The 20,148-nt window shown below is 43.6% G+C and overlaps 1 protein-coding gene across 1 annotated transcript in view; it reads left to right on the plus strand.

Moving 5' to 3' along the window:
- Positions 1–1,043: 1,043 nt before the first annotated feature.
- Positions 1,044–20,148, plus strand: part of UGCG (UDP-glucose ceramide glucosyltransferase) — a 38,615-nt gene continuing 19,510 nt past the window's right edge. The window contains exons 1-2 of the mRNA XM_019034091.4: positions 1,044–1,578; positions 19,240–19,381. Coding sequence (XP_018889636.1) covers positions 1,481–1,578; positions 19,240–19,381 — 240 coding nt within the window. The 5' untranslated portion in view covers positions 1,044–1,480. The remainder of the gene's footprint in view (positions 1,579–19,239; positions 19,382–20,148) is intronic.

Below are 20,148 nucleotides of genomic sequence, written 5' to 3' on the forward strand. Positions count from 1 at the left end.
AAACATAAAACAATGCAGAAATAGTATAAACTCATCTAGATTGAAGAAACACAAACATTGAGTACTAGCATCTTCTTGGGATGACTTAAAATTAGGACAAATACTTAGTTACCTTACTACCCAAAGTGACATTTCTTCCCATTTTAGAGCTGTGCTGTCCACACGTACAATTAAAATTTTCTAGTAGCTAGCCAAAGTATTTAAAAAGAGAAATTAACTTAATAATTTACCTAATTTAATGTAATATGTCCAAAATATTATCTTTTCAACATGCAATCAATATAAAATTTACTAACGAGATGATCTTCCACATCTGGTGTACTGTTTACTCCACAGAGTGGCAAGCTGCCTTTCCAACCCTCACTTAGCCACATGTGGCTACCGTATTGGATGGCAGTCTTAGGGAATTTCAATATCAACTGATTCTTTAATTCTGAGTTTGAGAATTTCTTTTTATAATACACACGGTCGCTAAGGCGCTTAGAGATCTGTGAGGCGCATGGAGATTATTTTACTCTCCGGTCCCTTTTGATCCAAGATCCCACAGCATTAAAAGCAGTAAGAGGGAAGGCAATGGGCATCCCTTGCGCCCAGGAACGTGGCCTGGAGGGCCTGGCTGCTCCGAGCAGTAGCAGTGCCCGGCGGGGAGGCTGCAGACGCGGCGTTGGAAGTTGGATTTCGAGACAAGCTCCGGCAGCTGCCCGGAACCCGTGTCTTTTTCTGGGGCACCCAGGAACAGCAGGGCCAGACGGAGAGAGAGCAGCCTCCAGCCAGGCACAGGGTCCCGAGCTGCCACCGACACCGAGGGAGCCCGGCCCAGGGCTGCAGCGCTTTCCGCCTAGGTGGGCTGCAGCTGGTGCGAGGAGCCGGAGGAAGCCCGGCCTGCGTCCTGCGGGCAGCAGGACACGATCTCCCCGGCGCGCTCTCGCCGGCGCCGCAGCGGGCGCGCGGCGACAGGGTGGGCGTGGACCGGCGGGGGCACCGCCCCTGGGAGAGGCGGGCGCGGCGGTTCCGGGGGCGGGACGCGTCGAGGAGTGGGGCGCGAGCCGCCGGTTTTGATTAGTGCGCGGAGCTGCGGCGGCGGAGCTGCTCGGCCGGGAGTCCGGCGGCGAGACGGAGAGGCGGCGGAGGTGTCCGCGCGCAGGGTCTGGTCGGCGGCCGCGAGGCTCGGGAGAGGCGAACCGGAGCGCGGGGCCGCGGGGCCGCGGTCGCCCCGACCAGAGCCGGGAGACCGCAGCACCCGCAGCACCCGCAGCCGCCCGCTAGCGCGCCGAAAACAGCGCGCAGGCGAGAGCGCGCGGGCGGGGGCGCGCAGGCCCTGCCCGCCCCTTCCGTCCCCACCCCCCTCCGCCCCTTCCTCTCCCCACCTTCCTCTCGCCTCCCGCGCCCCCGCACCGGGCGCCCACCCTGTCCTCCTCCTGCGGGAGCGTTGTCCGTGTTGGCGGCCGCAGCGGGCCGGGCCGGGCCGGCGGGCCGGGGGATGGCGCTGCTGGACCTGGCCCTGGAGGGAATGGCCGTCTTCGGGTTCGTCCTCTTCTTGGTGCTGTGGCTGATGCATTTCATGGCTATCATCTACACGTGAGTGAGGGACCGCAGGAGGGGCTCGGGGCAGGGGTCCGGGCCTCGGGGACAGGCGAGAATGGGAAACGTTTGCGCTTTGAAGGGGACTGGGCTCGGGCGGGGGTGGAGAAAGCTGATCGTCAGGCTATTCCCCCCGTTCCCTCGCCCCTCGGACCGGCGGTGGCGGTGGTCTTTGCGAGGGAAAAGTGTTGGGCGTGGGAAGGGTTTGCTGGGTTGCAGGCGACTGCCCAGCCAAGCTAAAGGAGACTGCTCTTACGTGTCAGGCTGAAGGTGGTGGCTTGGTTTGATTGTGCTGGGGATTCGTGTGATTTTTCATCTGGGCCGAGATGTATGGTGTATTGTTTTTTTCTCCCGACCTGGGCCACGTTTCTGTTAGGGTGGTGATTGTGTCCACTTTTCTGGGAGCTGCTCACAGCTATCTGGACACCTCCCTGTGGATTTTCTTCTTCCTGGAAGGGCTCTATGCGCTTAGATAGGTGTGAAGCACCTGTCCACCCTGAAAAATGTCCACCAAACCTCCGAGCTGGCATGATAGCTTTGAGTCCTGTCAGCTTGTACATCTCAGCATGGTTTTCTTTCCTTTTTTCAGTTCCTCGTTTTATTGTCTTATGTAGATTTGTACTCTCCCCGTGCCGGCCACATCTTTTCATTTTTGTTTAACAAATACTTCTTGAGGCCTACTAGATACCATTCACTGTTATTGGCCAGGGGACATGGTGGTGAGCAGGACAGAATTCCTGTCCTCATGGGACTTACATTCTAGAAGGAAGGAGCAGATAAAATCTAAATAAGGTTATGAGATTGTGACGAAGCGTGTAAGTAAAATAGAACTGGGTGATGGCGTGAATAGAGACATGGGGTATGTGGCTAGTTTGGTATATCCACTGTTTAAGGTGAAATCTGCCTCCGTAAAGAAATGAAAAAATTATATAGAGCACATTACTGATATCGATTCACTTGGATTTTTAGTCTGGGGGGAGAAAAGAGCAATTGTATATAGTAATCGTTACCATGAACTAGAATAGAGTGTATGTTAGTGGAAGAGACTTTAAGAAATTACTTTTTTTTTTTTTTGTTTTTTGTTTTTTTCCTTTTTACTGCGGAAAAAGTGTGCCTTTGCTTTTGGAAACACTGTATTTTATTAGTATAGTGTGGCATTTCCTGGTACTGAGAAAGATGATGCTGGTACAAGTTATACTGATATTTCTTTGAAAGTGAAAGAAAACATGCCACTTGGATATTGTTGACTTTAGTTTTTGGGGTTGGCGAGCTTAGTCACAGCACATTCTGGAGTTCATTTAAAATATGTGAGTTCTTTTTCTTTAAAAAAATTGTTACTTTTTACAGTCATAAAAGTAAAAAATGCTTACTGTGTAAGGAATTTATGCAATAGAGAGAGATGGAGAAAATTAAAACATGCACACACCAAAACTACATTACCTTGTTAACCTTTTGTGACTGTCCTTCCAGTCTGTGTGTGTGTGAGAGAGAGAGAGAAGGAGGGAGGGGAAGAGGGAAGAGAGAAAAGGACTATATTATGATTATTGTTCTGTAACCTGCTTTAAAGTTCATCTGTTTAATAAATGTTTATTGAAAAGCCATTTTGTGCAAGGCACTGTTCTAGTTGCTGGAAGAGTGAAGAACAAACATACAAGGCCCCTGTTCACATGGAACTGTCCTGTAAAATGTCTTGACCGTTTTTCGCATGTCAATATCTGTATGATCTCTACATCATTTGTAATAGATGCATGATATTTTAGTTTACCAGGTACCAAGATTTATTTATTATTATTGATGGATGTTTAGGTTGTTTCCAATTTATCTAGATTACAAACAACACTGTGATGAATTTATATGCATACATCTTTGAGAAATGATCTCAAGTTATATTTCCGAAAGAGGAATTATTGGGCCAGAAGTGGTGCACATTTTAAACTTTGATACATATTGGCCCCATAGAAATGTTATGTATATTCACAGTCCTGGTAACATTGTATGATGGCCCCATTTTGCCTTACAAACACTAAATAGCAGGCATTTCACTGTTTTCTGTTTCTATTTTCATTCCTTTAAAGTTACATTGAGCACTTTTAAAATATGTTTACATGCTAGTTACATTTAGATGTAAATTACATACTCATAATCCTTTGCCTGTGCTGCAATCTGTTGCTGAATTCATCTTTCTGATATAAAGGTTGTTTTCTGTCACATGTAGCATTCTTTTCCCCAGTCTGTTTTTTGTCTTTTAACTTTGTACATATATTTGACATGGAGAAAAGTGTGTGTGCATGTGTGTTTTAGGTAGATAGGTCTTTCCGTTTCTTTTACGTTTTCTAACTCTGTTATAATTTTTATATCTTCCTTATTCCTCCAAATTATTATATATGTTAGTCTCTGCTTCCTCTTAGTATTTTTTCTTAATTTTTTCACATATTACCCTGAATTCACCCAGTATTTTACTTCGTTATATGAGAGCTAGAGCCCTAATTATAGTTTCTTCTAAATATTTAGAGACTTGTCCAGAATTACTTACCAGATGATTATTTGATTATTCCACTGTTTTGAAATGTTTTTATTATAAACTAAATTCTGCTTTATACTTGGGTATGTTTCAAAGCTTCTATTGCCCTTTCTTAACCTATTTTAGATGGCAGATGTTTGTAGGATTTCTGCCAACAATGTCAAAGGTAACATTCAGATTAGAGACATTTCAAATTCAAGAGTCTTATTGTTGAGATTGAAGATTTCCTAAAAATAACTAAAGATTATAGCCTTGGCAAGTTAAATAGCCTTTATGGGTTAACTTTTTTTTTTTTTTTTTTTAATGGTGAGTGCTAGTGTGGCTTCATAGGTTGGGGCCTAAGGTGAAATTGTATAAAAGCCTAGAACTGGTGGTAGTGTTTCTCTTCTAGCCCTTGGGAGCCACGTTGCTGCGTGATGAAGTGATCTAAGCAGAAACCTTGCTTCATGCTCTCTTCCCTATCCCATCCACCTCATATTATTATTATTTCCCTGTGTACATAAGGTCCTAATGTTTAGCATCAGGCTTTATTTTTCGACTGGAGGTGCTAGGCTAGTGTGGAAATAATTTATGTGTCCTTAAATATTAGCTACCCTCAAGTAAAACAGAGGTCCTTTTTTACCTGGAGGTGTATATGTATGTGTGTGTGTGTGTGTGTGTGTGTATTTTTTCTTTGAGACAGGATCTTGCTCTGTTGCTTAGGCTGGAGTGCAATGGCACGATCTTGGCTCACTGCAACCACCACATCTCAGGCTGAAATGATTCTCCTGCTTCAGCTTCCTAAGTAGCTCCCAAGTAGCTGGGACTACAGGCATGCCTGGCTAATTTTTGTGCTTTTTGTAGAGACAGAGTTCTGCCATGTTTCCCAGGCTGGTCTTGAACTCCTGGACTTAAGTGATCTACCTGTCTTGGCTCCCAAAGTGCTGGGATTACAGGTGTGAGCCATCATGCCTGGCCCCCTGGAGATTTTTTAAGATTTTTTTAAAGTTATTTCTGCTTTCTACAAACATATTTCCCTTATTTTGTTTATTGTTATTTTTTTGAGACAGTCCTCTCTGTTGCCCAGGCTGGAATGCAGTGGCTCGATCACGGCTCACTGCAGCCTTCACATCCCAGGCTCAAGCAATTCTCCCACCTCAGCCTCCCAAGTAGCTGGGACTACAGGTGCATGCCATCACGCCCAGCTAATTTTTGTTACCCAGGCTGGTCTCAAACTCCTGGGCTCAAGTGATTCCCCCACCTTGGCCTCCTGAAGTTCTGGGATTACGGGCGTGAGCCACTGCGCCCAACCCAAATATGCTATTTCTAATGTACAGCAACTTCAATACCTGATGCATAGTTTTTGAATGGAATTTGCTTACTCATTGTGTCAGGATAACTGCGATAAACTACCTGTCAAAAACTGGTTATGTTTTTAATGTAAATTTTAGCATTTGGGATATTATTTTTAGTTAGTACGATCTTTGCTTAAATTCATGAATACTTGGTGTTCCGAGCCTTAGTGGAATGTAAATTGAGAACGTCTTTTTTGGGTTTAGTCCTGCCAATGCCCTTGGACTGTGGTCAAACGTTCATCAGTCAGGATCATTGCTACAGGGCTCCTTTCAGGGAAATGAATAAGGCAGTCCAGCAATTCAGCCCCTTTAACCTGAGCCTGGGAAGATACAGAATTAGACTATAGTGTGATAGCTTTAAAGACCAAAGTGAGGGGCAGTGTGGGGAGGGAGAGCATCAAGAAGAATAGTTAATAGATACTGGGCTTAATACCTAGGTGATGGGATGACCGTGCAGCAAACCACCATGGCACATGTTTACCTACGTAACAAACCTGCACATCCTGCACATGTACCCCTGAACTTAAAAGTTGAAGAAAAGAAAAAGAGCAAAGTGGAAATTGCAAGATTTTAATATTCAGTGATGGTTCTATTGATTCATTATCCCTCCCTTTCTCTCTGACATTAATTAGTTCAGCACACCTTCATATCTATCCTAGATGTTGAAGCTATGTCTACTCGCTGGTATCTCTAGCTGCAGCCTTGTGCCCCCTCGATTTTATATTTCTTATTGCAGCCTTTATCCTTCTGGATTACTAATCTTGGATCACAGTAGCTTAAAATCTTACCATGAATCCTCATTGCCTCCGGGTTACAGTTCAGACTCCTTAATGAGACAAGCACAGCTCTGTAGGAGCTGAACCAGCAACGTTGTATTACTGGCATTTCCCCAAATGTACAATGTGCTTTCTTTGGAATTGTCTTTACTTTCTTTCTTTTTTCTTTCTCTTCCTTCTTTCCTTCCAAAAATCTTGCTTAATTAACTCCTACTCATTCAAGTCATTTTAGACTTTAGTTCCTTATTGGGTTAGGTGCCCCTTATGGCACCCAGCCATCTCCTATTTGTTTTCTATGGTGGTGGAATCTTCTACATTCTATAGTGTAGTAAGCCCATTGTCCAGTGGGCAGAGTTTGTGTTTTCCTATAGAGCTAACTCACTATTGGTTATTTTACCTTCTGTGAGAGAATTTGTGTTAGCAAAGTTAAGCTTGCACAAGAAGGTGTGCTTTTTATTGCTTATGAAGCCCATTTTGAAGCAATACCATTTTTGAAATAAGTGATACATGTAGTAAATTGGTCATGACATACCGATTATAAACAGACAGTAATATAGTCATGAGTGGTAACAATAACAAAGGTCATTAGTCACTGGAAATTGCTGGCATGGACTATGTGAAGTTAGGGACCTGCTGATATAGCAGTGAACCTAATTTTACACGAAATATTAACAAGCTTTGTGACTTGGAGCAGGGAAGATAAATTCCTAGAGTCAGATAAATTAGTTCAGCAGAACCACACAGCGGAATTATAAAAACAACACATTCTGGAGTTGTTAAGCAAGGTGAACTTTTGCCCTTGTGGAATTCATATTCTTCCTTAGAAACCTAGAGTGAAATTCTCTCTTTTTTTTTTTTTTTTTGAGACAGAGTCTCATTCTGTTGCCCAGGCTGGAGTGGCAGTGGTGCGATCTCGGCTTATTGCAACCTCCGCCTTCTGGGTTTGAGTGATTCTTGTGCCTCAGCCTCCCAAGCAGCTGAGACTACAAACACGTGCCACCACACCCCACTAATTTTTGTACTTTCAGTAGAGGTAGGGTTTCATCATGTTGGCCAGTCTGGTCTTGAACTCCTGGCCTCAAGTGATTCCGCCATCTCAGCCCAGCAAAGTGCTGGGATTACAGGCATGAGCCACTGTACCCAGCCGAGTGAAATTCTTGTGCCTCACTTGTGAAGAGCTGTATTAAGGTTGCTGCAGAGGCTGCTTCCCGCCATCTGAAGGGGAGGGAGCCCACCCTCCTTGTTTAACCTTTACCTGTCTCCAGTGGGTTTCCCTGCATCCCAGGCTTTCCTCTTGCAAAAGCCAAATTTGAAAACAAAACTGTAAAAGAAGTTATTTAAAAATGAGACAGACCGGGCACGGTGGCTCACGCCTGTAATCCCAGCACTTTGGGAGGCCGAGGCAGGCAGATCACCTGAGGTCAGGAGTTCAAGACCAGCCTGACCAACATGGCAAAACCCCATCTCTACTAAAAATACAAAAATTAGCTGGGTGTGGTGGCAGGCGCCTGTAATCCCAGCTACTTGGGAGGCAGAGACAGGAGAATCGCTTGAACCCAGGAGGCGGGGCTTGCAGTGAGCCAAGATCGTGCCGCTGCACTCCAGCCTGGGTGACAGAGCAAGACTCTGCCTCAGGAAAAAAAAAAAAAAATGTTCCCACCTTGGCTTTTTTTCTTTTCTTTTTGAGACAGGGTCTCGCTCTGTCACCCAGGCTGGAGTGCAGTAGTGCGATCATGGCTCACCACAGCCTTGACCTCCCAGGCTCAAGCAATCCTCCTACCTCAGCCTCCTGGGTAGCTGGGACTACAGGCACATGCCACCACGCCTGGCCAATTTTTGTGTTTTTTGTAGAGACGGGGTTCCTCCGTGTTGGCTAGGCTGGTCTCGAACTCCTGAGCTCAAACAATCTGCCCGCCTCGGCCTCCACAGGTGCTGGGATTATAGGCCTTTTCCATTCTTCAGTCACCCAGTCTTTCTAGACCTGTGGTTGTCAAGTTTGACTGCACTATGGAGTCACATCGAGGGCTTAAAAAAAAGAAACGACTGCTGCCTGGGTCTCACCCCTACAGACATGGTTAAATTGGTTCAGGCATCAGTATTTTCAGAACTCCATAGGTGACATGGATGTGCAGCCTAGGCTGAGAATGATTGCCCCAGGCTGTCTGCCCACAGTTGTGTCCAGCACCTGCCACCTCTTGGCTTCATCTAATTCTCCATTTAGCCTAGAGCCCACAGTTCATCTCTTCATTATCTTGCCTCTTGCCTCACCTCGTATCAGTCTGCCCTGTTATGTTGAATCCATCCAATAATTATAGCTGCTCAACTTTGAAAATCCTACAGAGGGTAATCACACAGCCATGTGGACTAATACTACTACACATTGGTAGTCTCGGGGCTCAGCTAAACCTGCATTGCGGTGCTGCCTGGCAGTTTTTTTTCTGTGTTTAGCTCTGACATCCATCACTTAAAAAAACCTCTTCTAAATCTTCATTCTACCGCATTCTTGGTAGATGACCTTAGCTCCTACTTCATACTGTGGATCCCATCATGCCTTAAATTAGTTTTTTCTTTTTCTCTCTTTGCCCTTCGGCTAGCTCTTCTTGAATTTTTAAAGAATTTCAAGTAGTCTTTAAAAAATTGAACTAGAGGCTGGGCGTGGTGGCTCACACCTGTAATCCCAGCACTTTGGGAGGCCGAGGCAGGTGGATCACCTGAGGTCAGGAGTTTGAGACCAGCCTGGCCAACATTGGGAAACACCATCTCTACTAAAAATACAAAAAATTAGGCTGGGCGCGGTGGCTCACGCCTGTAATCCCAGCACTTTGGGAGGCCGAGGCGGGCGGATCACGAGGTCAGGAGATCGAGACCATCCTGGCTAACATGGTGAAACCCAGTCTCTACTAAAAATATAAAAAATTAACCGGGCCTGGTGGCGGGCACCTGTAGTCCCAGCTACTCGGGAGGCTGAGGCAGGAGAATGGCGTGAACCCGGGAGGCGGAGCTTGCAGTGAGCCGAGATCGCGCCACTGCACTCCAGCCTGGGCGACCTAGTGAGACTCCGTCTCAAAAAAAAAAAAAAAAAAAAAAAAAAAAAAAAAAAAAAAAATACAAAAAATTAGCCGGATGTGGTGGTGCTCGCCTGTAATCCCAGCTACTCCGGAGGCTGAGGCAGGAGAATCACTTGAACTCGGGAGGTGGAGGTTACAGTGAGCCAAGGTTGTGCCATTGCTCTCCAGCCTGGGCAACAAGAGCAAAACTTTGTCTCGGAGGAAAAAAAATTCAACTAGAGAGCCAAGGTGGGGAGGATCGCCTGAGGCCAGGAGTTCAAAACCAGCCTGAGCAATATAGCAAGACCCCATCGCCACAGAAAAATTTTAAAAAATTAGCCAGAGGCAGTGGTATGCAGTGAGCTGTGATTGCCACTGCACTCCAACCTGGGTGACAGAGCAAGATTGTATCTCAAAAAAACTAGAAAAATTAAACTAGAAGCCCTCTGTTCCACTCTTTGGCCCTTTCACTCACTGTCAGGTTTCAGTAGAAACTAGTGTTTGTTTACTGTTATCACATCTCAACTCCCATTCATTTACTTTTTAACCCATTTTTAGCTGTCTACCCTTATCCTCCATGAACTGCCCCAATTCTTGCCAGAAGTGCTCAGAGATAGCAGCAAGTACATATGTAATCTACTGGACATTACCATTCTTACCTTGGTCTCTCCAGCAGCATTCAGTGTTATTCTTTCTTGAACCCTTTGAGAAAGAAAACAGCCTGGCCAGATAAACCCTTCTGTCACTTTACTTGCATCCTGGCTGTCTTTCTGCTTCTTTGATCCCCACTTTTAGTCTCCTTCATGCATTACTCTTTTTTTTTTTTTGAGAGGGAGTTTCGATCTTGTCATCCAGGCTGGAGTGCAGTGGCACAATCTTGGCTCACTGCAACCTCTGCTTCCCAGGTTCAAGCAGTTCTTCTGCCTCAGCCTCCCAAGTCGCTGGGATTACAGGCGCACCACCGTGCCCGACTAATTTTTGTATTTTTAGTAGAGACGGGGTTTCACCATATTGGTTGGGCTGGTCTCGAACTCCTGACCTCAGGTGATCCACCTGCCTCAGCCTCCCAAAGTGCTGGGATTACAGGCATGAGCCACTGTGCCCGGCCTCTCCTTCATGCATTACTGATTCAATGATAATATATTCCTTCTTGGCCATCTTCTAAGAATGCTGTGCCTCAGAGAGCTTGTGTATTTACCTTACGGTGGATGGCTTCTGTATTTTTATCTCTAGGCTAACCTTACCTGCTGAGCTCTCTGTATCTGTTTATTTATTTACTCTTCATTTATTCAAAATTATTTTTAAAAATTGAGAACATACTGTGTATTATTGCTTTGCTGGGCTCTGGAGAATTGATATTCTACTGTAGTGTTTCTCCAGTTGTAGTTTACTGCCAGCCTGCATCATTTGGTATGCTTGTGAAAAATGCAGATTCCTAGTCTCTTCATCTGGTTTATTCACTTGTGATCTCTACCTGTGGGCATTATTTATACTACAAATTGCAAACCTCTGGTCTCCTAGATGAGACGTCACCACTTGATGTCTTGAGAGTAAATTAAAGTTCGTATGTTCAAAAGTTCATTACTCTTTCCCATCTCTCATTGTGCCTAGATTTTATGAATGGCACCACTAGTTACCATAGCCTGACCCAGGTATACCCCTCATTCTCCCTCATTCCCCCTCCAGCAATACCATCATCAGTTATTGGCTAAACTCCTTGATTCTGAGTTCTCACCTTCTCTTGACTTTGCTTCCTTCGCTTGTTTCTTTTGTGTGTGTGTTTTGTTTGTTTGTTTGTTTGTTTTTTTGAGACAGTCTCGCTGTGTCGCCCAAGCTGGAGTTCAGTGGTACGGACTCGGCTTACCACAACCTCTGCCTCCTGGGTTCAAGTGATTCTCCTGCCTCAGCCTCCCGACTAGCTGGGATTACAGGTGTGCGCCACCATGCCTGGCTAATTTTTCTATTTTTAGTAGAGACGGGGTTTCACCATGTTGGCCAGGCTGGTCTTGAACTCCCAACCTCAGGTGATCCACCTGCCTCAGCCTCCCAAATTGGCTGGGATTACAGGCATGAGCCACTGCACCCAGCCTTTCACTTGTTTCTTACGCCTTTCTGGTTTGTGTGCCTGTCTCTTTCTTTTGGACCTTTGCAATATTTTTCCCTTGCCTTCCATCTCCCCTGCCTGTACTTTATTCTCTTAACTTCTATAAATACAAAAATGATCCTGGTTGCTTCCTTTTAGTCTTTCATGGTTATTTCTTGCCTAGACGATGAGCTCCAGGCCTTTTCAGCCTTGTCTGTGAAGTCACGAAGAATTTATAGCAGAGATGAGTCTTAAAGCAGTGCTGCTCAAGCTTGAGTGTGCCTGTGAATCACCTAGAGATCTTGTTAAACTGAAGATTCAGTTTCAGTAGTTTTGGGGGATGAGGCCTGAAATTTTGAAGCTCTGAAAAGCTCCCAGGTGTTGCCAATGCTGCTGGTCCATGGGCCACACTTGGAGTATGAAAGTCTGGAAAGACTGCCTCCTAGGAGTAGTTGGATGCTTCCATCTCTCTTCTCTCAAAGTGTTCCAAACATACTTTGATGATAGCCTGTATCACACTGCATTTGCAGAATCCCGTATAGACTCTACTTCTGAATGAGAGGTGGCCTGTGCACATGTGAGAACCAGCTCTCCTATTAACACATGGAAATGCTGTAATGATTAGACACTTACACACCCAGAGCCTGAAAATATGAAAGGAAAATCTGCATATTCCAGAAACCAAGAGGGAATGCAAAACAGTGGGTTGGTCTGGTCTGCTAATTTGAATCCCGGTGGGGTTTTAATTTATTGATATTTCTTCTCATTGGTATATTTTCCTGATTCTTTGCATGCCTGGAAATTTTTTAATAGATGCCAGACATTTTGAATTTCACCATGTTGGGTGCTGGATGTTTTTGTTTTTCTGGACTCTTGACTCCAGCTCTTCAATTCATTTTCTTTTTTTTTTTTTTTTTTTTTTTTTTTTTGAGATGGAATCTTCCTCTGTTGCCCAGGCTGGAGTGCAGTGGTGCGATCTTGGCTCACTGCAACCTCCGCCTCCCAGATTCAAGTGATTCTCCTGCCTCAGCCTCCCGAGTAGCTGGGATTACAGGCACGTGAGACCACACCTGGCTAATTATTTTTTGTATTTTTAGAAGAGATAGGGTTTCACCATGTTGGCCAGGCTGGTCTCGAACTCCTGACCTCAAATTATCCTCCCGCCTTGGCCTCCCAAAGTGCTGGGATTACAGGCATGAGCCACCGCACCCAGCCTACCTTATTTTCTGTGTCGTAGGAATCACTATCTTCCTTTGCTTGATGTCCAGTATCTTCAAAACTGTTGTCTCCTGTATTTTTTTCTGATTTTTTGGTTGTTTCAGGTGGGAGAGAGTAAATCCAGTTAGCGTTTCTTCATCTTGTCCAAAAGTTGAAGGCTTGGGGGGTGGGTGGTGGGAAGAGTAGGGCTTTTAGTACTAGTGCGAGGACAGAGTCAGTGCTGCACACTAGTTATAATAACCTCAAACTATAAACAACCCAAACATCCATCAACAGAAAGGAAATAAAGTGTGGTATATTAGTAAAACTATCCTGTAACAAGAGTGAATACATGATAGCTAAATGTAACAACGCGGATGATTCTCACAAACATAACGCAACCCAAAGAGGCCAGACAGGAAAGATACATCCTATGGGATTCCATTTATATAAAAATTTAAAGCCAGCAAAACTAGTCTGAAGTCAGGACAGTGAGTACCCTTGAGGGGAGCATAGTACGTGGAAGGAGACACGAGAGGACTTCTGGGGTTCTGCTAATACTGTTTTTTGATCTGGGTACTGGTTACATGAGAGTTTCACTTTGAGAACATTCTTTGAGCTGTGTACTTACATGTGACTTTATAATATGTACATTATGTATCAATAAAAAGTACCCCCCACACCACTTCCCCAACAAAAAGGTCAAGGCTGCAAGCCAGATGCATTATAGGAAGGTAAGAACTGGATTCCCAGTATAGAACCTAGAAAGCAAGTCGTCTGCCCTAGGCTGAGGGTGGAAATGGACACCCATGAGAAAGCTTGTGCAACGTGTAGGAATCATAGGCTCAAGTTCATACTGTCTAGGAAATGCAGAAACCCTGATCTGAGACACTAAAAGAAAAACTAGTTAGAAACCAGTAAAACTTGTAAGACCCTGTCCGAGCCACTTATAATACTGCCCCACTTTAAGGGCTCCACCATGGAGGCCACTTTTGAAACACTAGGCAATTGATCACAGTGCCCTCCCTCCCTCTCTCCCTCTCTGTCACCCAGGCTGGAGTGCAGTGGTGCGATCTCAGCTCACTGCAACCTCTGCCTCCCAGGTTCAAGTCATTCTTGTGTCTCAGCTTCCCGAGTAGCTGGAATTATAGGCGTGTGTCACCACGCCCAGCTAATTTTTCTATTTTTAGTAGAGGTGGGGGTTTTGCCATGTTGGCCAGGCTGGTCTTGAACTCCTGACCTCAAGTGATCCGCCTGCCTCATCTTCCCAAAGTGCTAGAATTATAGGCATGAGCCACTGCACCAGCCCACAAGGCTACTTCTGACCTTGGAAACTCTTTATTTTGAAAAAAAACACACTGGGAGTTAAAAATTTTTTTGAAAAAAAATCACTGGGATTTAAAAAAATTTTTTTGAAAAAAATCACTGGGATTTTAGAGCTTTTTATTCTGTCATCCACATCTCAAACTCTTTCATGATTTCTGTGTAGAAATCTGTAGATTGGTTTCCAACACACTGGTCATGGCCAAAGGCATTGTTTCCGCCTGTGGAACGATTCTCCAGAGCAAAGCTTTGTTGTCATCTTTAAGAGTTTTGTAAGGAGAAGAGCTTCTGGGCATGTGCAACCCAACTTCCCCATTAAGCCACAGCTCCTTGACAGTAGGGAATTCACCTGTTGCTTGTTGCATTTCAGTGCATATGATAATGACTAGTGTACACTCGGGGCTGTAAAGATGTTGTTCAGTAAGTGACTGCAAAGTAGTCATGGAGTACCACTGTGTGCTGAGCCTAGTGCTAGAGGTGTTTTGTTTATTTGGTGACTTAATGGATATTCTTTTATTGTTTTGACAAACATTTCAAGTAATTTGTACCACGTGGCTTTGTTGGTTGCGTTATGTAAGTCAAAACAGTATTCTGCAAGGTAGGATCTCATACCCTAGGGGTACACAACAAACTGACCTGTTGGGTTTTGGAAAGAAAATATTAGAGAGAGACAGGGACAGAGGGGAGGTACAAATACATTTTTTAAAGGCCCTGTGATATAGTCTGGCTTATTTTGAGTAGAAATTTCAGATATAGTACTTAACAATTCTCTTCATCCATAAACCTAGAGAGGGCTTTGTGGCTGTTGGGAGAGTCAGAATGAATCTATGATAAAATACTGCATTCTCAACACGAAAAGTTCTTCAAAGGAGGAGGTGTGTCTAATGATATTTAAAGTAAAACATCTTGGGAGAAGGGAGAAGTAGGATCTACTCTAAACTTCACCAAAATGTAATCGCCTCTAGACTGTTCAGTACAGCTTAGATGATCTTTGTTGCTGCTGTTTTTGATCTAAAGCCTTGCCACAGGCACTGAGATTATTAGTGGGCCAGGTCTCTCTGCTACTTGGCCAGCACTTGACCTGCATGTTTTGGTAGTTTAATAGCACTTAAGGATCACACAGTGGGACCAACAGATAAAAATCACTGGGATTTTAGACCTTCTTATTCTGTCATCCACATCTCAAACTTTTTCATGATTTCTGTGTCTTTACCTGTCCCTCTCTCTGGGCTGCATTCTGGGTAGCTTCTTCTAATCTAGATTCCAATTCTTTCGTAAATTGTGAGTATGCAAGATTCTGTATTACTTGTCTTTTGAGTTTCTGATGTCAGTGATTGTAACTGTCATTTCTAGAACTTGTGTGGTTCTTTTCATATTATTTGTGGTCATGTATAATGATTTCCCTCATTTCCTTCTCTTCTCTTGGGTTTTGTTCAGGTACACAGGGAGGTTGCATTCTTGGCCCAAACCCACGTGGTGAGGTGTTCTCCAAGAAGACTTTTTTCTTTTTTGTTTTTGTTTTTGTGTGAGATGGAGTCTCTCTCTGTTGCCCACGCTTAAGTGCAATGGCGCGATCTCTGCTCATTGCAGCCTCTGCCTCCCAGGTTCAAGGGATTCTCATGCCTCAGCCTTCCAAGTAGCTGGGACCACAGGTGCACACCACCATGCCTGGCCATATTTTGTATTTTTTAGTAGAGACGGAGTTTCACCATGTTGACCAGGCTGGTCTCAAACTCCTGACCTCAAGTGATCCACCTGCCTCCACCTTTGAAAGTGCTGGGATTGCAGGCGTGAGCCACTGTGCCTGGCCAAGACTTTTTTCTTTTATTCTATTTCGCTGAGGACTGAATCCAAGATAGAGAGCATCCGCATCTTCCCTCTATGGACCAGGATTTTTCTGCTTGCCTTTCAGGGAGTCCAGATTTACCCAAGGCTCTCAGAACAGTTGTCCTGTCATTCTTATCTCAGGCTTCTCTCCATCTCCAGGTCACCAAGGACCAATAGATGGTCAGGAGGCAAGCATGGACTCTAGCACTCAGTCACTGAAGAGGTTTTTTTCTCATTTCTGACCTTAGAGACTCTTCTTTATTGTCCTAACGGTTCAATTATGTATTTTAAAACGTGCTTTTACTACACTTGTATTAAAAAGGAAGAGAGAAAAGTTTATGAATATGTACATATATAATTCATATATACCATAAATGTCTGTATATATTTTGACTTGTATATGCATTTTTAAAACCTCTGGAAGGACAAGAAACTAGTAATGCTGGGGAAGCAGTAATGGAAACAGGCAGTTGGGGGGCCAGTGGTGACAGATTTCTTTTATCAGACCCTCTTAATATTTTTAGTGATTTGAACCATATCAGTATATTACCATTTCAGGGGCTGAACGTGGTGGCTCATGCCTGTAATCCCAGCACTTTGAGAAGCCAAGGCAGGAGGATTCTTTGAGCCTAGGAGTTCAAGACCAGCCTGGGCAATATAGTGAGACCCCATCTCCATAAAAAAATTAAAAAATTAGCCTGGTGTGGTGGAGTGTACCTGTTATCCTAGCTACTGGGGAGGCTAAGGTGGCAGGATCGCTTGAGCCTGGGAGATGCAGATAATTACACCACTGCATGCCAGCCTGAGCAACGGAGCAAGACCCTATCTCATATATGTATATTCAACAGGATATATATATATATATATATATATATATTCAACAGGATACATATATATATTCAACAGGATACATATATATATTCAACAGGATATATATATATATTCAACAGGATATATATATATATATATTCAACAGGATATATATATATATATATATATATCATGTTGAATCAATTAATTGTGTAATATAAACTTTTTTCCCCAGCAGTCTAGATGTTCTTTACCCGGTGGGTTTGAGGCATCTAGTCTGCTATTTTGTTAGAAATAGAATAGTGATTACTTTTGTGGTTATATGCGTTTTAGATCATGGTTTTACCTGTCTAGTCCTCCAGATGAACTCTGTAGAGCAATATTTTCCAAACTATCTATGGCAAAGCAGTTGTTCTTTAAAATTATCCAGTCTGGCTGGGTGTAGTGGTTCACACCTGTAATCCCAGCACTTTGGGAAGCCGAGGCGGGCAGATCACTTAAGATGAGGAGTTCGAGACCAGCCTGGCCAACATGGTGAAACCCTGTGTCTACTAAAAATACAAAAAGTTAGCTGGGCATGGTGGTGCATGCCTGTAATCCCAGCTACTTGGGAGGCTGAGGCAGGGGAATCATTTGAACCCGGGAGGCGAAGGTTGCAGTAGCTGATCGCACCACTGCACTCCAGCCTGGGTGGCAGAGCAAAACTCTGTCTTAAAAAAAAAAAAAAAAAATTCCAATCTGCCATGAGCCAATACTTTGGTAAACTACAATAAAAATAAATTGCTGATCACATGCTTGATGTCATGGCAATGTTAAATTGCTATACAAGTTTCTAAAAGGTTTCACTCAATTGTTTCTCACTTGCAAACCAGTAAAAAGCAATGCTGGACCAGACCACACTTTGAGTAGCACTGCGATAGATGGTGCTCCAGTATTTTCTGGTACTTGGTGTATCAGAAATTGATACCACCCTGTTCTTTAAATTTCTTGTTGGTTTTAAAGTTTTTCCATTGTAAACCTGGTGTGTGTGTGCGTGCGTGTGTGCATGTGTGTGTAAAACTGTATGGCTTTATCTAAAACGTTAGATGTTTGCTACAGCACACACCTGCTTTAGTTAGAGACCAAGCCCGTGGCTAAGTGGTCTGGGTGGTGGTACTGGTGTCCCTCCAAAAGTCTTTCCCAGTTTAATAGTGGATTTTATCAAATCAAGATGCATTGATGCAAGTATTTTTTGATCATCTAGAAGTTCTCATTGGTTGATTTTCACAGTAAGTCAGAGCTGCCATCTGCCTGGCAGCAATTGTAAGGTACCATTGATGTCAGAGATGTTAAAATGTGGAAGAACATGTGTCTTAGAATATCTTGCAGATGGACCCATGATGTTCTAGTGCCTAATTACTGTCGAATACTTGGAGACTTGTTTATGAGAAGTACTTGTCACATATTTACGAGAAGTAGGAGGAAGGCTTCAGTGGCTTCCTTTAGAAACTTCACCACTGTGTTGAATGGCATCTTGTTGCGACAGCCTGATGTTAACTGGGGCACGTTCTGTCTTCTCTGGCATTGCTTCTTTCTTTTTTTTGAGACGGAGTCTCACTCTGTCGCCCAGGCTGGAGTGCAGCGGCACAATCTTGGCTCACTGCAACCTCCACCCTCGGGTTCAAGTGATTCTTCTGCCTCAGCCTCCCGAGTAGCTGGGATTATAGGCACCCACCACCACGCCCAGCTAATTTTTTTTTTTTTTTTTTTTTTTTAGTAGAGATGGAGTTTCACTGTGTTGGCCAGGCTGGTCTCGAACTCCTGACCTCAAGTGATCCACCCGCCTCAGCCTCCCAAAGTGCTGGGATTACACAGGCGTGAGCCACCGCACCTGTGTGGCATTACTTCTTTCATTAGGAGCCCTGCTGTGCTGCAGCATCCTTGCAATGGACCAGCAGTGAGAACTTTGGCCATTTGGTCACTTATCTATGAACTGGTGGCACTGGTATATCTTCCAGTGTCATTAATAGACATTTTTCTCATCATTGAGTTTTTTTCTTACTTTCAGTTTCCTTCTGTTCTACCCCTGCCATTCTGACCTTATTAATATTGGGAGTTCCAGTTGTCCCATTATCTTGCTTGCCATGGAGACTGCTTGACACTTCTTTTAACTGTGTATTATCCCACTGCAAAGAAATTTCTCAGAAAGTTCTGGTTATCCTTTCGTAATTTTCTGCTGCAGACGGTGTTTTATTTTTACCTGTTTTTATAGTTCTGTGGCCACTTCAGTGGCAATTTAAGAGGAAGAGGAGTTAATCTTTGGGCTAACACTGCCATTCATTTATTCACCATGTATTTTATTGAAATGCCTGCGCTATGCCTGGCATAGTTCTGTGAGTATAGCAGTAGTCAGAGAGTAGTACATCATGGGTATTCAATCTTTTGGCTTCCCTTGGTCATATTGGAAGAAGAATAATTGTCTTGGGTCACATATAAAATACACTAACAATAGCTGATGAGCTTTAAAAAATCGCAGAAAATCTCATAATGTTTTAAGAAAGTTTATGAATTTGTGTTGGACCGCATTCAAAGCCATGCTTACCTGGTTCTACTTCCCTTCATGTTTAGATCCTCTTTTAGAAAGATGTCAAGTTTTAAAAATCTTAACTTAGAATTTAGTGATTTATTGATAGCTTGTCAGTGCTTTGATTTGACACTAATGTATTCTATAGAAATAATTTTTATATCATTTGCTTTTTAGCCGATTACACCTCAACAAGAAGGCAACTGACAAACAGCCTTATAGCAAGCTCCCAGGTGTCTCTCTTCTGAAACCACTGAAAGGGGTAGATCCTAACTTAATCAACAACCTGGAAACATTCTTTGAATTAGATTATCCCAAAGTAAGTACAGTGGTACGGTTTTTTGTTTTGTTTTGTTCCCCTCATGGTAAACATTTAGGGATTTTAACACTGTATAAGGTGAAGGTATTAAAAATTCATGACTATATTGGCCTCATAAAATATAACCTTTAGTAGTAGTCATCACAGAACAGAAATAGGTTGAGGAAGGGGTGTAAATTCCCTTTCTAACCACCTATATGTCCGTGTGAAGTAGAGATCCCTGAGTAAACCTTCTGAAACTCAGACATTGTCAAGTGCCTGGTAGTTTGAAAATAAAAATTTTCTTCCATAAGAGCTGGATATGAACAATAGGAGGAGGAGACAAGGAGAGGGAGAAAGCAGTGTTAGTGGTCTGAAATGGGTTGCAGTACAGCCAGAACTAAACGTGACTTCTCCGGAGAAACTGGCTTTGAGCCAAGAATAGATTACAGTTAGTGGTACGGTAGGGTTTCATCTTACCTCATTTTTAATTTCCTTACTGTTCTGATTTTAATAGCTAATTGTGTTGCTTATACCATTTATCTATATAATCTGTATATCTGTAAACTCAGTGTACTCCCTTAATTGGAGAACTTCCAGTTTTCTTGAGATGAAAGTATTCTTTTTATCACTTTGCTTTAGTAGTCCACCTGTAGTTTCTTAGGATAACTTCATATTCTTTGATTTTTGTACTTAGCTTTACAGCAGCTTTGTATTAAATTGCTTGAGACTGCTTTTGAAAGGGCATTTTGGTGGTAACAGATCACTTGTGAGAAGAATGTGTCTTT

This window comes from Gorilla gorilla, chromosome 13 (genome assembly GCF_029281585.2).
Source record: "Gorilla gorilla gorilla isolate KB3781 chromosome 13, NHGRI_mGorGor1-v2.1_pri, whole genome shotgun sequence".
In the NCBI taxonomy this organism is placed as follows: Eukaryota; Metazoa; Chordata; class Mammalia; order Primates; family Hominidae; genus Gorilla; species Gorilla gorilla.